The sequence below is a fragment of the Oryza sativa genome, chromosome 2, assembly GCF_034140825.1.
Source record: "Oryza sativa Japonica Group chromosome 2, ASM3414082v1".
Taxonomy (NCBI): Eukaryota; Viridiplantae; Streptophyta; class Magnoliopsida; order Poales; family Poaceae; genus Oryza; species Oryza sativa.
The window spans coordinates 3,877,207-3,897,117 of record NC_089036.1 but is presented as its reverse complement, the minus strand read 5'-3'; the positions used below and the strand labels follow the sequence as shown (position 1 = coordinate 3,897,117).

The 19,911-nt window shown below is 42.5% G+C and overlaps 1 protein-coding gene and 1 long non-coding RNA gene across 2 annotated transcripts; both read right to left on the bottom strand.

Annotated features, from left to right (window-relative positions):
• Window positions 1–12,865: 12,865 nt before the first annotated feature.
• LOC112937803 (uncharacterized) lies at window positions 12,866–13,543 on the bottom strand. The gene is made up of 2 exons (XR_003240379.2): window positions 13,403–13,543; window positions 12,866–13,274 (listed from the first exon to the last, which is right to left on the bottom strand). It is a non-coding gene; the product is annotated as an uncharacterized lncRNA (long non-coding RNA).
• Window positions 13,544–15,172: 1,629 nt separating this feature from the next.
• LOC4328446 (glyceraldehyde-3-phosphate dehydrogenase GAPCP1, chloroplastic) lies at window positions 15,173–19,911 on the bottom strand. The gene is made up of 14 exons (XM_015772221.3): window positions 19,750–19,911; window positions 19,127–19,188; window positions 18,966–19,024; window positions 18,839–18,877; window positions 18,335–18,435; window positions 17,664–17,776; window positions 16,989–17,088; window positions 16,748–16,894; window positions 16,562–16,622; window positions 16,351–16,448; window positions 16,136–16,278; window positions 15,760–15,843; window positions 15,586–15,675; window positions 15,173–15,490 (listed from the first exon to the last, which is right to left on the bottom strand). The coding sequence occupies exons 1-14, from the start codon at window positions 19,831–19,833 to the stop codon at window positions 15,436–15,438; spliced, it is 1,236 nt and encodes a 411-aa protein (XP_015627707.1). The 5' UTR covers window positions 19,834–19,911; the 3' UTR covers window positions 15,173–15,435.

Genomic DNA, 19,911 nt, shown 5'->3' with positions numbered 1-19,911 from the left:
CCAGAAATGATCTTCAGGGACTTGGTTAGGTCAGCAACATTCTTGATAGCCGATTTGAGCCTTGCTTTTTGCTCTTCGACAGATTTTGGGAGATCGGCTAGCTTTTTGTGCTCCATATCCAATTCAGCATTGCATTCTTCAAGCTGTGCAAAGAGATCAATCTTGCGGGCTTCAAGCCGATCGATATTGGATTTGATCAGACCTTCGGATAGCTGATCGAGTTTGACTTTTTCTTCATGCACAAGCTGCCGATTGACTTGGATTGTGGCTTCAATCTCCTTGCGCTCACGGTGTTCGGCTAATCTTAGCTTGGCTTTTGCTAGTTTAAATTGATGTTGCTCAAGATAAGCGGCTGGAGTTAAGACATCGGCTAGTTCTTCAGGAATTAGAGCTTGAACTTCGTGCAATCGTGTCCTAATCGATCCACAGTCGACCACTAAGCTATCCAGAGAAGAGGCCTCTAGCCGACGCGAGATATCTTCAAGTGTTTTCTTTGCATCGTTAGATAAGGGAACTAGAGCTTTGCTTGAAGTATCTTCTTCTGCCTCATCAAGATAATCTTTGATATCAAAAGAAAAGAGATCGGTTAGAACCTACAGGTATAAGTTCAGAAAGTTTGAGAGCTAAGTCAATATAGTCGATCTAAATTCTTGCATCAAAGGAAAACTTACTGGGATAGCAGGAGCAGCCGGTTGTTCTTCTTCCACAATATGATGACTCCCCACGGCCGATGGAGTTCGGTCACTCGGTGATTGTTGTACAGGAGAACAAGGAGGAGGAGGCTGTAAAAAGACAAGTGTTAGACAAAATCGGCTAAAATCAACTAGTAAAATTGAGAGTGTCTTACTGGTGAAGCTGGTTTGAGAATTGGTGCTGCTGATTTCTTCTTTATAGCAGTTTTCTTCTTTTGCAACTACAAAACCTATGAGTAGTCGGCTGAAAAATAATGATTATAATAGGGTTTGCAAGGAAAGATGTTTTACTCTGAAGAAGTGAGTGGGGGCAGAAGGAGTTGAAGGTATCTGCTTAGGCGAAGCCGATGGTGTTTTTTTAGTATCACTTACTTCGGCTGCAGCCTGATCAACATCATCCTCAATATCTTCTTCATCCAGAGCTTGTTCAATGGATGGATCCAAAGCAGGCAGGTCGTCGGTTGGCTTGGTTTTCTTAGACTTGGCCTTTTTCTTTGGAGCTAGAGTCAAGGTGTTCACAGCCGATGATCTAGTTTTTCTTTTCTTGGTTACATCGGTTGGTTCCCTGATGGCACCTTGGAGGAGGGTTGAGACCTTGGGGGCATGATAGCCGATGATAGAGGGGGACAATCCGCCTCCATTAGGAATCAGACCTGGGGCATATTCAATGTTCCTACCACTATTGCTCTGATGTGGAGGGGAGGACACTGTTGTCTACAGAACAGGAACAAAAGATTAGTCAAGTAATGAATCGGCTAACCGTTATGAAATTTAGTGATGACAAAGTTTACCCGGGGTATGACGTCAGGGAATAGATCTGTCATGTTGTCACGACCGGAAATAACCCAACGGGCGTTCCTTACGTGCGTACATTATTCCTTGTCCCAGGAGGCAAGGTACACCAAAAATTGATACAATTCAGAGTTTAACAAGTGGAAGCGTAATTAATTAATTTATTACATGGGCGGCGAAGGCCCAGCACACAAGAAGACAAACGAAAAACAGCGGAAGACTAGGGCGACGACCACAGGCGCTTGACGACAGGCACGAGCTAGACACCAAAGCCTTCATCATCCAGGGGCTCCTCTTCTGGGTTTGGGAAAAATTGAGCAAGACTGAGTACAACCACCGTACTCAACAAGACACACCCACAAGTGCAGAATAAATGCAAGGGAGTACAAGGGAGCCATAATATAGGGGGTTAGGGTTTGCAGTAAACAGCATTAAAAGTCACTTAGTTGCTCAAAGCTACTTTGTAAACACGGTCCTAGAGCTATACAATATTATTAACCAAGGCCGTGAACCCACACGAACCTGCCTTAACCCAAGGCCTACGATGATTCAGACCGAACTGGCAACCCGACCCTGGGTCCCAGCTCGTCCCAAGCCAACCCAGGCCAACCATTCCACATTTTAGCTGTTAGGCAGGTTTTAAGAATTAAAACACTAACTTGGGTACATTGCTCGGCTTGCCCATAAACGAGGGCGCGGCTATTCGAATAGGTTATACTCTGATCAGAGGTGTACATCTTTACCCACAAGACACATCTTTCTCACGTGTAACCACGTGCCACATACCACCACGGTATACGGACGGAAGACATGACATAGTTTCCAACCCATCCTAGCCATAAACAAGAGTACCGACCCAACCCCACCTACGGCCGGAACCCCCGGGACAGGTAGGCAGGATTGAACCCCTAACAGCAGGACACCGGCCCTGTGCCATGACATCTCGACTACCGGGCCGCAGCTCGTGTAGCCTTCATTTGCCCTAGAGATGTCCATCGACTCCCGACTTCATCCATCTCCATCCGTGTACTTTTGTTTATAACCAGACTGAGCCACAAACTAAGCCTTACCCACTAGACATGTGGAAGTACGGTAGTGCTTTGCAACAGAGGCCCGAAGATCGGTCCTTATATGGCCGAGGTGCTACTATCAAAACAATGCACCCCGAGCCCAGCCTAAAACCATTTTGAGGGTTTTGAATAGAGGGGGAGGTGTGAGTCCAATTCCATAATAATCCAACCATTCCATAGTGTCCAGGTGATAAGAGTATTCCCAAAGTCTAGAGTTGTAAAACCACCTAATATTGCCTAATTAACCAGCGAAGCATCTACCTAAAATCATACTAGTGGTACCATGAGTAGAGTGTCCACTAGTTGGGGTTTTGTTTATTCTAGGGTGAACAAGGAAATAATAACAATAACAATAATAAGGTCATAACAAAGGTAAATAAGCATGGCTAGATAAAACAGTGATAACGCGGGAATTTAAATAAAGCGATAATGCAATAATTTAAATCAAAATAATTTTTTAAACTGGGATTCAATATGTTCAAGGATGATGTGACTTGCCTTGCTCACTTTCCCAAACGTCAGCTTCAACCTCCACGAAGAGCGGATCTTCCGAAGCTGCAACGTCTACACGACCAACGGAAAATAAAAGGGCTTTTACTCTAATAAACTCCATATAATAAGCAGGAACAAAGCACAAAAATGGGTTCTTGAGTTCTTAAGGAAAAATTAGAGACTTGAACGGTCCAATTCCGAGTTCAAATGGCCATGTTATGGCCATTTGAAGTTTATATGCTCTTTAAATGAATATTTGCGAATTTCTGTATTTAAATTTTAATTTAAAAAGGGTTTATTGCGTCAGCCGAGGGGAGGAGGCGCGCGGACCAGGTCCACGGGAGTGGGGCCCACGCGGCAGCCTCACGGTCCACGTGGACCGGGCGCACCCGGGCTCGCACTGGCCGGCGCCGTGGGTCCCACGCGTCAGCCGCACCCGAGGGCGCGGGCGGCTGACGGCCGGGCCCCACGCGGCGGCCACTCGGCGCGGCCGGCAGGAGGCGGCGCCCGCACCCCTATGGTCGCCGGCGGCGGCCATAGGCATGGCGGAGCGGCGGCCGAGAGAGGAGAAGGGAAGGGGGAAAAGAGGCGGTGGTCCACGGCTCACCCTAGGTCGACGGCGACGACGAAAAAGGCGGCCGGAGCGGAGGGAGGCGGCGGCGCGGCTCGGGTTGACGGGGTCGACGGCGTTCCGGCGGTCGGCGGACTCGGCGAGGGGGTGGACGGGGTCGACGGCGGTGCGGCGAAGCCGGAGGAGGCGACGCCGGGGCGGGAGACGGTCCCGGCGAGCGGAGAAGGCCGGCCGGAGGTCGTCGGCGACGGAGGAGAGAGAGGGCGACGGCGCGAGCTCGATTCCGGTGGGGAGACGGTGCGGCAAGGGGCGGAAACGGGCGAGGGAGGCGCGGGGAGGGTTTAAATAGGGTTGGAAGGGGGAGAGAGCGGCCGGAGGGGAAGAAAATCGGCGTGGGAGGTCCGGCCGCCATCAATGGCGCCGGCGAGATTTGCGGGGGCAAATCCGCCCGTTTGAATGCGAGAGAGAGAGAGGGAAAAATAGGGGGAAAGGGAGAGGGGATCACGGGGAGTGATTCCCCCCCACTTTATTGCACGCGGGGACGGCGGGAGGCGGCGGGATTCACGGCGGTGGCGGCGCTAGGGCGCGGGGGAGGCAACGGGAGCGGCGGGAGGAAGGGGATGACAGGTGGGCCCCACCCGTCAGCGAGGATGGCGGGCGGGCCCGCCCGTGAGCGGCGCGCGCGCGGGGAGAGGCCGAGTGGGCCGCGGGGAGAGGAGAGAGAGAGAGGGGGGGAGGAGAGATGGGCCGGGCCGGCCCAAGGGAGGGAAGGGGGACTTTTAGGGTTTTTCTTTTTATAAAATCATTTTAACTTTGTTTATTTCTTAATAATTATTATTTGTGCTCTGAAAATTCCACTAAAATTTATTTACGCATTTTAGGCTTTTAGGAAATTTACAAAAATCCTCTAAGCCTTATTTGGCTTTTAACTTTGCACATTTTAATTGTTGGAGGCTTTCACACGGATTTTAATTATTCTATGCATCATTTAAGGGATATATTTTAGAGTCGTTTTGGGACGTGACACATGTACATTGTGGCCGATTGATGAAATAGATGCAATTTCCATTCCCCACCATCTGTCAAAGTTCCTGCTCCTGAATCCTGCTAACTCAATATTGTCGATACTGCCTAAGGGAGGTCCTTGGAGGTTAAGCAGTCGATCCATCATTAGAGTTGAAGAAATTTCTCCTCGGCATTGGATCTTGTCAGCAAAGAAAAAGCCGATTGGGAGTTGGCCTAATCCAAGTTGTCTAGCTGAACTTATAGGGTGATAGAATTCGTAGGAGACTTGGATATTTCTTCCTTGGTGAATACCGACAGGTAGGATGCATGGGCTGATTGCAGCTGTAAAGACTTCCCTGGACGTTTGATATCATTCACGATTGATGTTTTCAAATCTGAAGTCTAATGGGAGCTCAAGGTCTGCTAAGTCTTCATAAAGAAACTAAACCCGGGCATGTTTCTGGAAGCCTTCATAAAAGCTGCAGAACCAATCTTTGAGCAGCTCAGCCGATAGTTTTGCACCAGCATCGGCTGGTGTCGATGCATATTCTCCATATGACATGCATCTGCGATGGGTGCGTTCTTCTCCATCGTCTTCTACAATTGGCTCCAACCTTGGGAATTCAGCTTCTGTTACAGATGGCCGATTGACAACTTTCATGACTACCAGGTTTAGCCAGGTCTGCAGTAGCCACCATGGTCCACCTGCTCCAACTATTGAGCCGACGGCTATCTTAGCCGATGCATTGTTCAACATTTGGTATAGATAGCCGAGAAGGATTTTGCCCAAGGGAAATTGTTTCTTTGAACCTAAGGCTTCGGCTACAAATTGCCAATTGGTTGTGGGACCACAGCTGGATCCACAGAAGAGAAACTTTTCTAGCCACATTAGCAAGAAAGCTACGTGCTCCCGAGGAGTGACAGGCCCTTTGCCCATGTATGTCGCTACATAACCAGACCACCCTCCTATGCTTTTGGTCTTGAAGTCAAATTGGTTCTTGGTGTTCATACTTATAGGGTTAGCCGATGAAGTTACATCTAATCCAGTAATCATGATGATGTCAATCAAAGTTGGAGTCATCGGCCCTTGATTAAATAAGAAGGCATTGATGGTGTTGGACCAGAAATAGGTGGCGGCAGCCATCAGAGGTTCATCCTTAGCAGAATTGGCTATGGTGAGAGCAAGCGCTTGGCCGATCCCAATCTCATCCCAGTGGGTTTTCTTACTAGCCGATATGCGTTGGTACCAGGTGGTCTAGCTCTTATCAGGGATAGGCTTTTCAAGAGATAGCCAAGACTTGAAGGTATTCTTCCAGTGACCCAAGTTAGGGTTGGCTAGTCTAAAGGGGATTCTGTTGGTTTCACCAATGATGAAATCAGTGGAGTCAAGATTGTCGATTGGGCCAAGAAAATAATGGTTTTTGTGCGATAGGCTGGGAATCGCAACTAGGTTGGAAAGGTGCTGCAAATCCAAAGGAATCAGGAAGCAGAAAACATAATGAGAAAAGAAGAAATCGATTTCATGCGAGGAAAAGGGATCTAGCCGGTGAGAACTTACCTCAGCATACTCGGCCGATGGCGCAGTAGACGGGATAGTGGAAGACGACATCACCGCAGGCGGAGATCTGATCAAAAGCGAAATCGCCAGGGGATCGCTTTTGCGTCGGAGGAATCGCCGGAGAGTAATGGTTTCGCTTGAGCGGTGAAAACGGAAGTCACGGCATGAGATTTCTCGAGGGCAATGGTTGGTATTTAAAGCAATAGAATAACGGTTGAAAAACGGCAGAGTGCGAAACTTGCTCAGAATCGGTACACGGCAAATTCGGAACATTATCAAATATCCCGGACTTGGGGGGCATGTGTTAACGACCAAATTTGGTAATATCAGCATCGGAAAAGGAGATTAGATCAAGGTGGAGTCGAAGGCGGAGATTGATCCGAGAACAGAGCAAGAATCGGCTGAAGTCCAGATCGGCTACGATTAGGATCGGCTGGGTCTAAGTCGGACTAGGTGAGCCGATGCGTCCGATTCTGACAGTATGATTTGGTGTATGATATTGGGTTGAATTGAGGTGCTTCAAGATGATTGCCGCACATGGATAGAGTCCTGAGAAGGCAATTGTATCTATTAATTAGGATGTTTTATGTAACTTCCTTAGAGATATGTTTGGGCAAAAGTCTGCCGCAAAGACTTATGATATCTTAGAGTTTGTTAGAGATAGTGGCCGTGTCCGGTATGGACATATCTTGTAATTCTCGGGTATAAATAGAACCCGAGCCCTATGTAATTTAAAAAAAGAACACACATGTTCAATACAATTTCAGCGCATCGCCACCTTTTTGTTTTAGTTTTGTTTCGACGAGTTCTTGCTTTCGGGTTGAGCTGCATCGGTTTCGATTTTCAACAAGAGGTAAAACTTGTTATGATGACTTGCGTTCTCGAGATTAGTGCTTCCATCTTTATGACACTCTAATCTTGTCTATATAATTCATCAAGTTATCATATATCCTACATAATCTTTGGCAATATCGTCATCTAACCTATAATCGGCTAACATCTGTTAATAGAAGACTTTATGAAACACCCAGCGGCTTGATTGTCTAGATATTGTTCTTCTTTTCATACTTAATGCTGCATCAGTTGAGTTTGATCTATTAAGTCGTGCTTAGAATATCAATCTCTAGCATGTCCTCTGGTTGCCGATTAGGGTAGTATCGGAGTTTCAGCCGATCTTATCTGATTTAACCATATTCGATCTATATGCTTCAATGACATGTTAAATCCGCCCTTTATGTCAGGATCTTATTGCATTTAAGTATATTAAGCTTTTGTTTGGTATATTATATTTGTTTTGATATCTTTATATAAAGTAGTATCGGAGTATTAGCCGATACATTCTAGATCTATCTGATCGGCTATGCTATAAACATATATAATCATGTTATTAATATATATTTCGATCTAAGTGATTTATACTATCTCGGCATGGTGACCGATCTATCCCAATCACTTGATTTAAGTATATATTAATATAAGAACTATATATCGTTAATATCTACAGCCGATCGAATAGATTTAGTTCCTTACTATCTATTTATAACCGCCGATCGATTCATATATGATATCGGCTCAAAGATAAATGATATGTCATCGGCACCTAGCCGATCAGCTATCATTTATAGATTTAACCACGAATTCTTTGTCTCTATTTCTTGTTGATTATAGGATCAAATCAACTGGCAAGCTCATACATTCGAAGGCGAGCTTTGGACCTGCACTGGAGTTAAGCAGATCTCCCAGGCCTCGTATTTTCTGTCAACAGCGTAATATTCGCGGATATAAATATTTATAGGTGGAGTTATGCATCCATGACTTCACTACCACACCACTTATGCTTCCCTATGAACACACTAGAGTGAATGTAAACCAAATCAAAATTCAGTTTTTGCTGCTGTTTGTTTTGGCATGTGTACTTACTGCAGGGAGGGGAGAGGAGGAGGAGGGCCAGGAATAATATGGACGCCACCATTGCTGCTGGTGTGAGCTTGCAGCTGCAATAAGCCATGGCTAAAAGCCTGAAAGCTGAAATCTCTGGAGTTATTGGATTTTTTTTAGGGGATGGAGTTATTGGATTTGGTTGGATTTGAAAGGGTCAATTAGGCCTAGAGGGGGGTGAATAGGCTAATTTAAAATTTTATGCAGAAGCTAAAACTGAAATAAGGTCGGAAAGTCTGATCCACAGTCAGACTATCCGAAAATATCAGATAGTCTGATGTTGGATCAGACTGTCCGATCCACCAATGAAGCACAACAAGTAGATCTATCACACAAACAAGAGTAAAGCACAAACAGCGACTAGATCTATAGCGGCACAATTAAGCAAAGCTAAAAGGAGGATGAAGGGAGATCACCAATGATGAAGTTCATGAAGTTGTTCCCGGAGTTCAAATCCTTGAGGGGATTCTACTCTCCGTTGAGGAGCTCACTAAGAGCCGGGTCTTTGCTAACCCTTTCCTCAAGAGGTTGCACTAAGCACTCCTCCTTCCACTAAGGGGTATCTTTTTCCTTGCGGAGGTGAGATCCGGCCTTCACAAACTTCTCTCAGCCAACCACACGTAGATCGGTGGCTCGGGAGTGACACCTAGCCGTCTAGGAGTACTCAACCTCCAAGAGTAACAAACACCACACAACTCTTGGTCAAACCCTAGTGCTCAAGATCGAGTGAAACACACACTAGGCCCTCAAACACCAAATCCACAACCACCAAGATCCACCACACAAAGAACAAGGAGGGATTTGAGAGAGGGAGAAAGAGCTCAAAGATCCAAAGCACCTTAGCACCAAGCTCAACCCAAAGTGAATGAGAATGAAATGGGTTGGGTAACCCTAGAAAAGGGTTAGGTGGGGGGTATTTATAGACCCCCCAAAAATGTGGCCGTTGGAGGGGAATCTTTCAGCCCACGTCGGATAGTCCGATACAAGATCGGATAGTCCGATATTTTAAACCTCCAAGGCAACGAGAAATAGAGAACGAAGTTCCATGAAATTTCGGACTTTTCGAGACATCGGACTATCTGATGTTAAATCGGAGTATCTGATATTTTAGAAGCAAAAACTTTGTCCTCAAACAGAGACTCAAGTTCTATGAAATTTCGGAGTCTCTGTATCATCGGACTATCTGATCCGACATCGGATACTCCGATACTTAGAAAAACTCACTCGATAGGATTTTTTTCAAATCAAGATAGAGAGTGAAGTTCTGTGAAAAATCGGATAGTCCGATACATCGGATAGTCTGATTTCAAATCGGATAGTCTGATGTTGCTAAAGTAAAACTGCAATAACTTTTTACTCCGAACTCCGATTTCGAAGATCTTGGACTCTATGGAAAGCTAGTTTCGTGGGCTATCAAACCCAACATAAAACATGGTCCAAAACCTTCAAGAGATGTTGAAAAACTTGCAAAGAAACCCGGTGTAAGTGTTGTGACAAGTGAAACAACTCGGGATTGAAATTTTGACTTAGGTTTTTCAACTCACACAAAGATGAAGCATTTTGAGCACTAGTATTCTACCAATAATATGCATGTGGTATCCCTCTTAATAGTACGACATTCCTACGACACAATGTAAGGTAAAAGATACAATATACCATTTGATCATTGCCGCATTGCATCGTGATGTCGCATTCATGGGGTATGCATCTCATTACAACATGTTGAGGACATAACAACCTTCACATTTGCTTGAATAAAAGTGTTAGTCCTCTCTAATCGCATTGTAATCAATCATCAAAATCATTAGGGTCCTAGATGCACTTTCAGGATTTGATCTGCAGGGGTGACTATTTGTAAGAAATCAGCCACTGATTGGAAATGGATGGCATTGATGATTTGATAAAAATCTTGATCAAGATGTATAAGTGGATAAGGGGTAAGTATTAACCCTGTGTCTAATAATGGTATTTTTTTTAATAATGAATAGAAATATGATCTCTATATCCACACAGCTAACTAATAATGGCATTTAGGATTGTGTTAATATCTTAGTGTCTTGCTAACTGCAGGATGATCCAGCTTATTTGAGACTTGGCATGCATTCCCTGATTAGGCTATGTGTGACTTTGTTCCATTTTACTTCATCGAGGTCCTCTGAAGCAGAAATTGCTTTCGTTCAGGTTCAGCTGCTCCTTGGTATCTAATTAACAAAAGTTATCTACAAAAAATCTAAGTAAGAAAAAAAAATAGCACCAGAGCTTTTCAACGGCGTGGAAGGAACACAAGGCACGTTTCTTCGAGAACGAGGTTAGGAAGTTCAGGACTCTGTCGCAAGAAGATGGTAAAGGAATATCGCCGGGGTTTTGACACCATTGTGGCGTTGGTTGTATGGACGATCGCCGAGGTTTTGACACCATCACGACGTTGGTTGCATGGACGATCTGAAAAGAAAGAAACAATCGAGTCTTCAGCCAGAAGAGCAGAACTTGAGCGGAGGTTGCAAGGGTTATGGCGGGTGAAACGGAGCTGTGGCAGCTAGCTAGAGCTGCAATCCCTGTTTTGGCAGCTCATGTTAGTGGAGAAGGGTCGCAAAATTTAGTTGGAGATTAGGCTTTTGGTTCTTGGTTCTCCTCTTGTACCTCGTCCCTTTTGCTTTGTCTTTTTGGCCCGCTTTGTACATACATTTATGGACGCGACTCCGGCTCGGGCGGCCGATAGAAGGAGGTTAAAATCGAGAATAACATGATTATCCAAAACATTTACGTGCAAAATTACTCTAAACTGATTTTTCTCTTAAATTACTTATCCAAATCATGATCCGATTGCACCATTAAATCTGTTGCAATTAAATCTTCAAAACAAGACCACACATGGATATATTCCGACGAAAAAAAATTATCTTATTATCGAATTATTTTTAAATGTTGCACGATTTTCCACCAGGTATATCGGAATTGTTTCACTAAGTAGATCGAAAATGTCTCACTCGTTTAAATCAGGTGTTGTTTCACCTTATATAAAAACAATGTTTCAACAAATAGTGAAAAAATATTTCAGTTCACTGCAACATTAGATCTATACATAGTGAAACATTGTGAGTACACTAGGTGAAACATTTTGTGTGGAACAAAAAATAAAACGAATTCCATTAATAGAGGGTTTCCAAAATATGTGGGTGATTTGTTGCAATGGAATATTTCAATTCACTGCAACATTAGATCTATACATAGTGAAACATTGTGAGTGCACTAGATGAAACATTTTGTGTAGAATAAAAAATAAACCAAATTCCCTTAATAGAGGGTTTCCATAATATGCGCGTGATTTGTTGCAACGGCGCGTTCCATAATATCAAAATCCACTGCAACATTTGATGCAACATTTGATCTGTACATAGTGAAACATCGCGAGTACACTAACTGAAACACCGTAAAACTACTGGTCGAAACATCAAAAAGATCATATGTAACATTCAAAACATATCAATAAAAAAGCTAAAATATTTTTTTATCGAAATATAATCATGTGTAGTCTTGTTGTAAAGATTTAATTGCAACGAATACAACGGCGTGATCGGATCGTAAATTGGATAATTAGTTTAGGAGAAAAATCATTTTAAAACTATTTAAAGTAGCAACGGTGGGAGGCGTGGGCGCCCGATTTTTTCTTCTGCCGTTGGACGCCCAGCACGCAGCATTTCCGTACATTTATTCCTTCTTGATAAAAAAATGCGCTCCTTACGTATTAAAAAAAAGTTCAGGACTTAAAAAGTCCTTCAAGAGCTCAAGACGTAATAGGTAGTAGTCGAAATTTATTTGTTTATTTATTTTTTGCAAGATGAGAACCTATATATGTGTGCCCTGCCTATTCTTGTAGTGAAGAAATCGCTTTTTTAAAAAAAAATGATCAAGCCAATTACACTTGTATATCCCATTTTTCTTAAGAAATTGGGCAGCTGAATCATGTTGGACAGTAAAGTTTTCCCCTTTTTACTGCACTGACTGCCCATTATGCAATCCTCATCAGAATACAGATTTCTCCAGGGGAAAAAAATCAGATATCAACTTATCCAAATTTTCCAGTGCTAACTTCAGCATCACCTTGATGTAAAATCGTAAATACACAAGAGGAAAAACATCAGTTGTACGGGGGATTTGAGGATTGAGCACCGATTATACGTGATTTCTGTTTATGATGGTTGTATGATCAAATGTTTCTCTCCTAACGTTTATTAACGGCTGCAAGTTTCGGTTCAACGCAAAATTGGATTCCTCTTTCCACATGGGCAGCGCAGCGATGGATCGTACTAAAATCATAAACAAACATAATATGCACAGTATTTTCTTTTTAGAAATTTCCTGCTTTACAGGGTGCGTTCGATACACGGTTGTAGCCACAACACTGCCAGCCGAACACGCCCACTATTAGTCGAACTCTAGGATTTGCGGTTCACTGGTAGTTGAAACTTAGTCATTGCCACTATAGGTTGATCATGACCCACATATCATGTACGGGTGGTAAAACATAGAACACCCCTACTAAGACATTGTTCAGTTTAAAGGGGATTGAAGAGGATTGGATTGGAGGGGATTGAGGGGGAATAATTCCACACCGCAGTAGGTGTGGAATAAATCCTCTCCAATCCCTCCCTCACAGGGATTAACCGAACAAGGCCTAAGGGGCGAAAAATACTCAGGTTTTTCCTCTATAACAAGGTAGAATTTCGCCGGACACAATAAGGTAGAATTTCACCAAATAAGGTAGAATTTCACCATATATATAGTTGGTATTTTCTTAATTCTCAACAACTCGATTCAACACTTGGTCAAGAAAACAACTCGATTCAACAAATTCAGCAATCGTCAACACACAAGTTAATTTATTCCCATGGTGTATCCATCACAAATTGATGATGCCATGTATTTTTCTCACAGAATCAACCTTCTCACTGCAGGAGTAGGAGCAATAGTAGGAGGACGGCCGGCTTGCACAGCATTTGTGCATTTGGTGCACACGCAGTCACCCAATCGACTACCATAAAACTCACAGAATCCAATCAAATAACCAGCTGCTACACACTGATTAGCACAAATTTGAGGGCTCAGGCAGGTCGGATTCGGCGCTCTTACAGTTGGGCAGGATAAACCAGCTGCATCTGTTCAAGCCAAAATTAAGAGAAGTTTTTGTTTGTGAGAAGTATATATATGTGAGAAATTAGTTAATTACTAGCCCCCAATGCTTCATAAAATACGCAAAAAGAGTGTACGTATACTATGATATTACCGCAAGACATGACGAGGACCGACAATATTAGGATGGATGCAAATATGGAGGCAACCTTGCAAGCCATGGCGAAACACGAAACCTTAGATACCAGTTGCTATTAGGTGCAGAACCCAAAGGGTGGGTAGTTTTTTTTTTCTAAGCACAAGGGTAGGATATCATGCCTATTTATAGGACAAGAAAGGTGAATTCTTTTTTGAAAATGGGTATATGGATAAAATGTGTAACATTGGAAAGAATTTATGGTTTGCTATCCATTAACCATAGGACGATACAATTAACTAGGAAAAAAAAGGATGCGTTGAACATGCATGGATAGTATAGCCAATAATAGAATCGTTTAAATTGGCATTAGAGAGAAAATAAATAGGCGTTTAACATGCATGGATAGTATAGTCAATAATAGAATCGTTTAAATTGGCATTAAAGAGAAAATTTAATGATTGATGATAGATTAACGGTTGAGCCAAATATAGAGGGGTCGGGCTCATCTTTACAATGAAGTGGGCCACAAAATGTAACGTTGCTAACTATTTTCATTTTTTTTAGATAGCATTGAGGTGAATTTGCTTGTTTAGTACTCTCAAGTCTCATGTATACGATTATACGAGGTGTCAATAGCATGAGACGAATTTTTTTAAAAAAATAATACGATTGTAATGGAAATCGCAAAAATATATCGATTAGACGAAATCGCATGATTAGCACCCTGTCGAACAACCGTGGTTCGACAGGTGTAGTTCAACATGCACCTGTCGAACTGGGTGCAGTTCGACAGGGTAGTTGATAAAAAAAACAAAAAAGTACTGCTACCGGAATCAGCGAGAACATGTAGAACTGGCAAAGTTTGATAGGGTCGCGTGAATAGTATCGCTGCAGACATATCCAACTTTCAAAGTTCGACTGGTCGTGGCTACAGTGCGCTACAGTGCTGCTACAATGTTTTGTTTTTATTTTTTGAAGTTTTTTAATCACCTGTCGAACTGCCACAGTTAAACTGTGGTTGTTCAATGTCGAACCCCGGTTGTTCGACAGGCTGCTACTCTTGCGATTTCGTCTAACCGACCTATATTTTTACAATTTTCCATTAAAATCGTATTATTTTCAAAAAAAAATCGCATGAGACGTACTTACATGATGAAAAATTGGAAGCGACAATGAGATATGTTATGAAGTGCTTCCTCCATTCCAATTTGATCATTGTCTAAAATTTTTAAGGTCTTTTTAATCATCATCTAATCGTTTATTTGTATATGAGTAAATGACATCGCTGCATGCTTATTCATTTACGTGTATAGGAGTAAATGATATCGTTACATGTCTGCACGTTTGCGTACCTTGACCGATGAGATTTAATTTTAAGAAGGAAGGAGATTTTGTTGCTTTAGTCTCGGCTCCATTTACAAATATGATATAAAACTGGGATGGATAGAGAGAATAACGAATGGGAACCATGGTCAATGAAAAGCAGTAATTATGAAGCTACTGGAACTATGCAATTGTATAGCCTTGCTTCCGACTTATGGCCACCAACACGTACGGCTCCTCTGGCACGGCTTCTCTGGCACACCTTCGGCTTCTCCTCGATCGCTGCTGCTGCTGATTTTATTGAAGGTGAATAGCCGGAAACTTTCCCTCTTGGTAACAGCCTACATAATTCTCTGCTGTTACTCTCAACAAGCCGCTGAATTGAAACAAAATTCTGCAGATTCTGGAGTTGAGGTAAATTGCCAATTGTCTGTTGAACATTTCTGGCATGAAACAAGCATGTTTAAAGTAAATATAGAATGGCATAGCATTGGACTCAATGAATCAATCAGGTTGCCGACATATGGTTCACTCAACAGTTCCGCTTGCCCAGGTCGATACAGAGTAAATTTCACCGCCTGCTACAAACAATGTCATGGACATCAATGTCCATTCTTTTTTTGCTTTGTTTCCAAGTTTACATCTTATTCCAAGACAACAGAAAGAGACCGTCAAAATTGCAGCCTTTCCTAGCTAGATACTATCGGAGGAGGATTTTCAACAAATCAGTGCTTGGCGTTGACAAGAGCCATGTGGGCAATCAGATCCAACACACGGTTGCTGAAACAAAGAATGGAACAGAATCATTAGGACAATAGAACAATTGGAAAAAAAGATGAAGAGTTAAGCCCCTTAATGGAAATATAGACACTCACCTGTAGCCCCACTCGTTGTCATACCATGACACAAGCTTCATGAAGGAAGAGCTCAGTCCAATACCAGCCTTGGCATCAAAGATGCTTGACCTGATATGCAGAAAGGGGCAGTTATGTCAACCACTCCCTTTTGAGCACAACACAATTTACATCGGTACATCTAGAAGTACTTACCTTGCATCACCAACGAAGTCATTGGAAACCACATCCTCATCTGTGTAACCTAGAATACCTTTCAGTGCACCCTCTGATGCTGCCCTGAAACACACAGCTTATGAGTAAATCTGATAAAAGATTCACAATGTTACATACAGGCACATCACAGAATCTTCAGACGGTACAAGTGCATGACCGCAGTTTCTAGCACAGTCAAAAGACGTAACAAGGGATATGTTACTTTTGCAATTCATTTGTGAACACAAGTATTATTCTGTTCACGTTCAAATTATTGAAGGCTACTGTATACCAACTCAAGCATTTTAAGACTTAAAACAATTGACCAAACAGAAACAGCAGATAATGTGCATGGACAAATGATAGTCCTACATACTTGATGGCTGCTTTCACATCGTCATAGGATGCACTTTTTTCAATCCGGCAGGTCAAGTCGACAACAGACACATTTGGTGTTGGAACTCGGAAGGCCATACCAGTGAGCTTTCCATTTAGCTCAGGGAGGACTTTCCCAACAGCCTAATAAGGAATCAAAACAGTCAGCCAAAACAGAAATCTAGAAAAGCAAGGTAGATTTTTGGTTCATCGTACCTTGGCTGCACCAGTGGAGCTAGGAATTATGTTTTGAGCAGCACCACGCCCTCCTCTCCAATCTTTCATTGAAGGGCCATCGACAGTCTTCTGGGTGGCTGAATATAGGAAAGCAAGTCTGTTATGACTAATGAACAACATGATATGAGGAGACTGAAAAATTGGCAGTCTCCATCCTTGACAATGACAAAATTCATAAGGGAAAGAAAACCTGTTGTGGCATGAACAGTTGTCATGAGACCCTCAACAATGCCAAATTCCTCATGGACAACCTGCATACCCATGGAATATCAATTAGCTCCATTGGATGGACGAAAATATGAAAAATCACAAGAGCAAATTGTTTGTTATGATTAAAATGGGAAAATAGTAACAGGATTAGAAATAGATAAGTTACCTTGGCAAGAGGAGCAAGACAGTTGGTAGTACAACTTGCGTTAGAAACAACATTCATTTTAGGATCATAGCTCTTCTCATTTACTCCAACGACAAACATTGGAGCATCTGCTGATGGAGCAGATATCACAACTTTCTTAGCACCGCCCTACAAACAAGGCATAAAAACATCACCATTTTATCCAATATAAAAGCTTGCCATTTCTCAGTTAGATGGCAATGTATAGAAATGGTGTACAAACCTTCAAATGTGCCGATGCCTTTTCAGTTGTTGTAAAAACACCTGAAGATTCAACAACATACTCAGCTCCAAAGTTACCCCAAGGAATATCTGCTGGATCTCTGGAAAAGAAGGGGGCAAATTCTTAGGTGCAAATGCAAGAACTAACAGAAATTAATGTAGTCACAGAAACATAATTGTGTATCGAGAGCAGGGGCACGGTGAAGAAAGGATTGTGAAGTACCCCAAATGTACAACGTACACAACAATACTGAGTTACTTTAGGAGCTAGGACTAAAAGGTACTCAATTATAAATCCGTATAGCATGTTCAGTCAATCACTCCATACTCCAGATATGGTTAGAGTCGTAAAGACACTTTACTTTTCTTTATTTCACAAGGCTGCACATTGTAATATATTCGACTATACAAGTAAGCAGTGATACGACAAAAGACCAGATTATACGTTAGGCTACAATAATTATTTTTCCAGTGATCCAAAGAATTTTAGGTTGAATCCATGATGGCATGGGAACACAGTGATGCAATACCTCAATAATTGTGAGATCCAAATTTACTAGCAATGTTTCAAGAGGGTTTTTTTTTACTAATAATCATCAAACACAATACTTAGATAACAAATAATTGTGACATTCTATGTAATCATGTACTAGTCCCTAAGTGGACTTGATATTACCTTTTGCTAGTGATTGTGACTTTCTTTCCATTGATCTCCAGGGTTGAATCATCCACAACCTTAATGGAGCCTTTAAATGGACCATGAGTGGAGTCATACTTGAACATGTAGGCCTGGAAAAAAGAAAGAGATTATCTACAGAAAGAAAAGGCACAACCAAATGTTGCATCCGCATGGAAGGATGGGTTGGTACTCCCACAGTGACAGGAATTATGTTGCATTAGGAGTAAAACATTGAAATGGACTATTATGGTCATTGAACCGAACACATAAGGTAGGGATGCAGTTTCGTGTGATTATATGGAAGAACCAAGAAACTGTGCCAATATATAACTAGCAAATTGAAATGTAGCACAATGGACTGCATAGCATATTTAAGTAACTTAAGGTGAATGCACATTAAGTAGGTTTTTCAATGATTTCAAATAAAATATTATCTGCATCAATCTTAATTTAGCTTAAGCTGAGAAAAGGCCAATCTTTTCGTCAAGGTTTATAACACTTACAAACCTAAAAGAACGTAACATGGCATCATATAAGCTAATGCAGTGTAGCAAATGCAAGCAAAACTTCATCCCCCCAAAATTGAAAATATAATGTTCATTGATTAAATGAAGCAACCAAGGTATGAAATATGGGAGGTAGGCAAATAATTTGAACTATTTTCTTACCATGTATTTAGCATCAATGAAAGGATCATTGACAGCAACAACTTCAATATCATCTCTACTGGTTGCAATACGCAGGACCAACCTCCCAATTCGCCCAAACCCTATGATACCAAAAAAATAAGACAAGCATTACAAACAAATAGCAATAAATTATTTCGCCTACTTTTGATGTATGGTACAATAAACTGTAAACTACTTCTGCCAACAAGCCATGGGTGATTCAGTTGCTGTAGCATATACCTAACTGAGCACTAAAAATTGCTTTTGGAAAACCTAAAGACATGGAACTCGAACTAACACATTCAGTTGCAATTGATATCATATATTTGCAAAAAAAGAAAAGAAAAAACGCATGCAAGACAAAATGCATTGGCCAGCACAGATTAATATATCCCATTAAAATTATAGCAATTTTTTTAATGGACTAGGTTCCTAGAATAAACAGATTAATATATCCCATTAAAATTAATGGACTAGTTCCTAGAATAAACAGAAGCAACTCACCATTGATGCCAACCTTTGTCTTCTCGCCACTCGAATATTCTACAGACAGAAACAAAAAGGAATAATCAAATGCTGCTGCCTGCACAATTCTATTATTACACATTTGTTTGGGAAACCAGACACTTACGTGGGACGGCAGGGGGTGCCTGAGTAGCTATCGCTCTCAGCGGCTCAATGTTCCTAGCACTTGAGTTAAAAAAATTATTTAGATGCGTTAAAACATAATCAGATCAAAAAAGCGCTCTTACAACGAAGAGGAAGAAATAGGCATTAGAAGCAGGCAGTTACAATGAAGAGGAAGCTGCGATGGAGGTGAACTGAGCTGAGCCAGCGCTTCTCAAGCGTAACACCTGTTCCATAGCAGGCAAATCGCATCAACAGGAGGGACATCTTTCTACTACTAAAAAACTAAAAATCCAACAAACTAACTATGAGCAACACATAATTGAAGAGAGTGAATAGTATTAACATCTTAATTGAAGAGTGTGAATAGGATTTCTTTGACCAAGAATCAACTATGTTGATAACAGTACAGAACTTTTTGCTGATAACAATAAAGCGCCTGGGTACATGATTCTCCACTAGTATGTATAAAAGTAACCTCCATACTCCAGCACAGAAATGAACAGATTATAGTACGAAGCAACCAGGGAGAACGCACATAAACAAGAAACGAACCCCAGCATTTGCCCCCCCCCCCCCAACCCAAGGTTCCCAGATTCACGGAAACCAAGCTTAAGACGAAATCTAGGCGCAGTATCAGCAACACAACTAGTCACACAACGAACGAAGACGTCCCAACCCTCTGCCAATCGAACCCCGACGCGGAACAAACCGGAAAATTCCGGAGGGGGGGTGGGGAAGAAGGTGAGGGAGAGGGAGCACAGGAGGAATGGAAGGGAGGGCGATACCTTGGCGGGATCGGCGGCGGCGGCGGAGGCGCGGGATCCGGCGGCCGCGGCGGCGCGGAAGGGGGCGGAGAGCTGCTGCGCCATGGGGGGGGCCTCCTCGCGCGCTAGGGTTTTGACCGCGCCGCGGAGAGAGAGAGAGAGAGAGCTCGCCTTTCGTTTCGC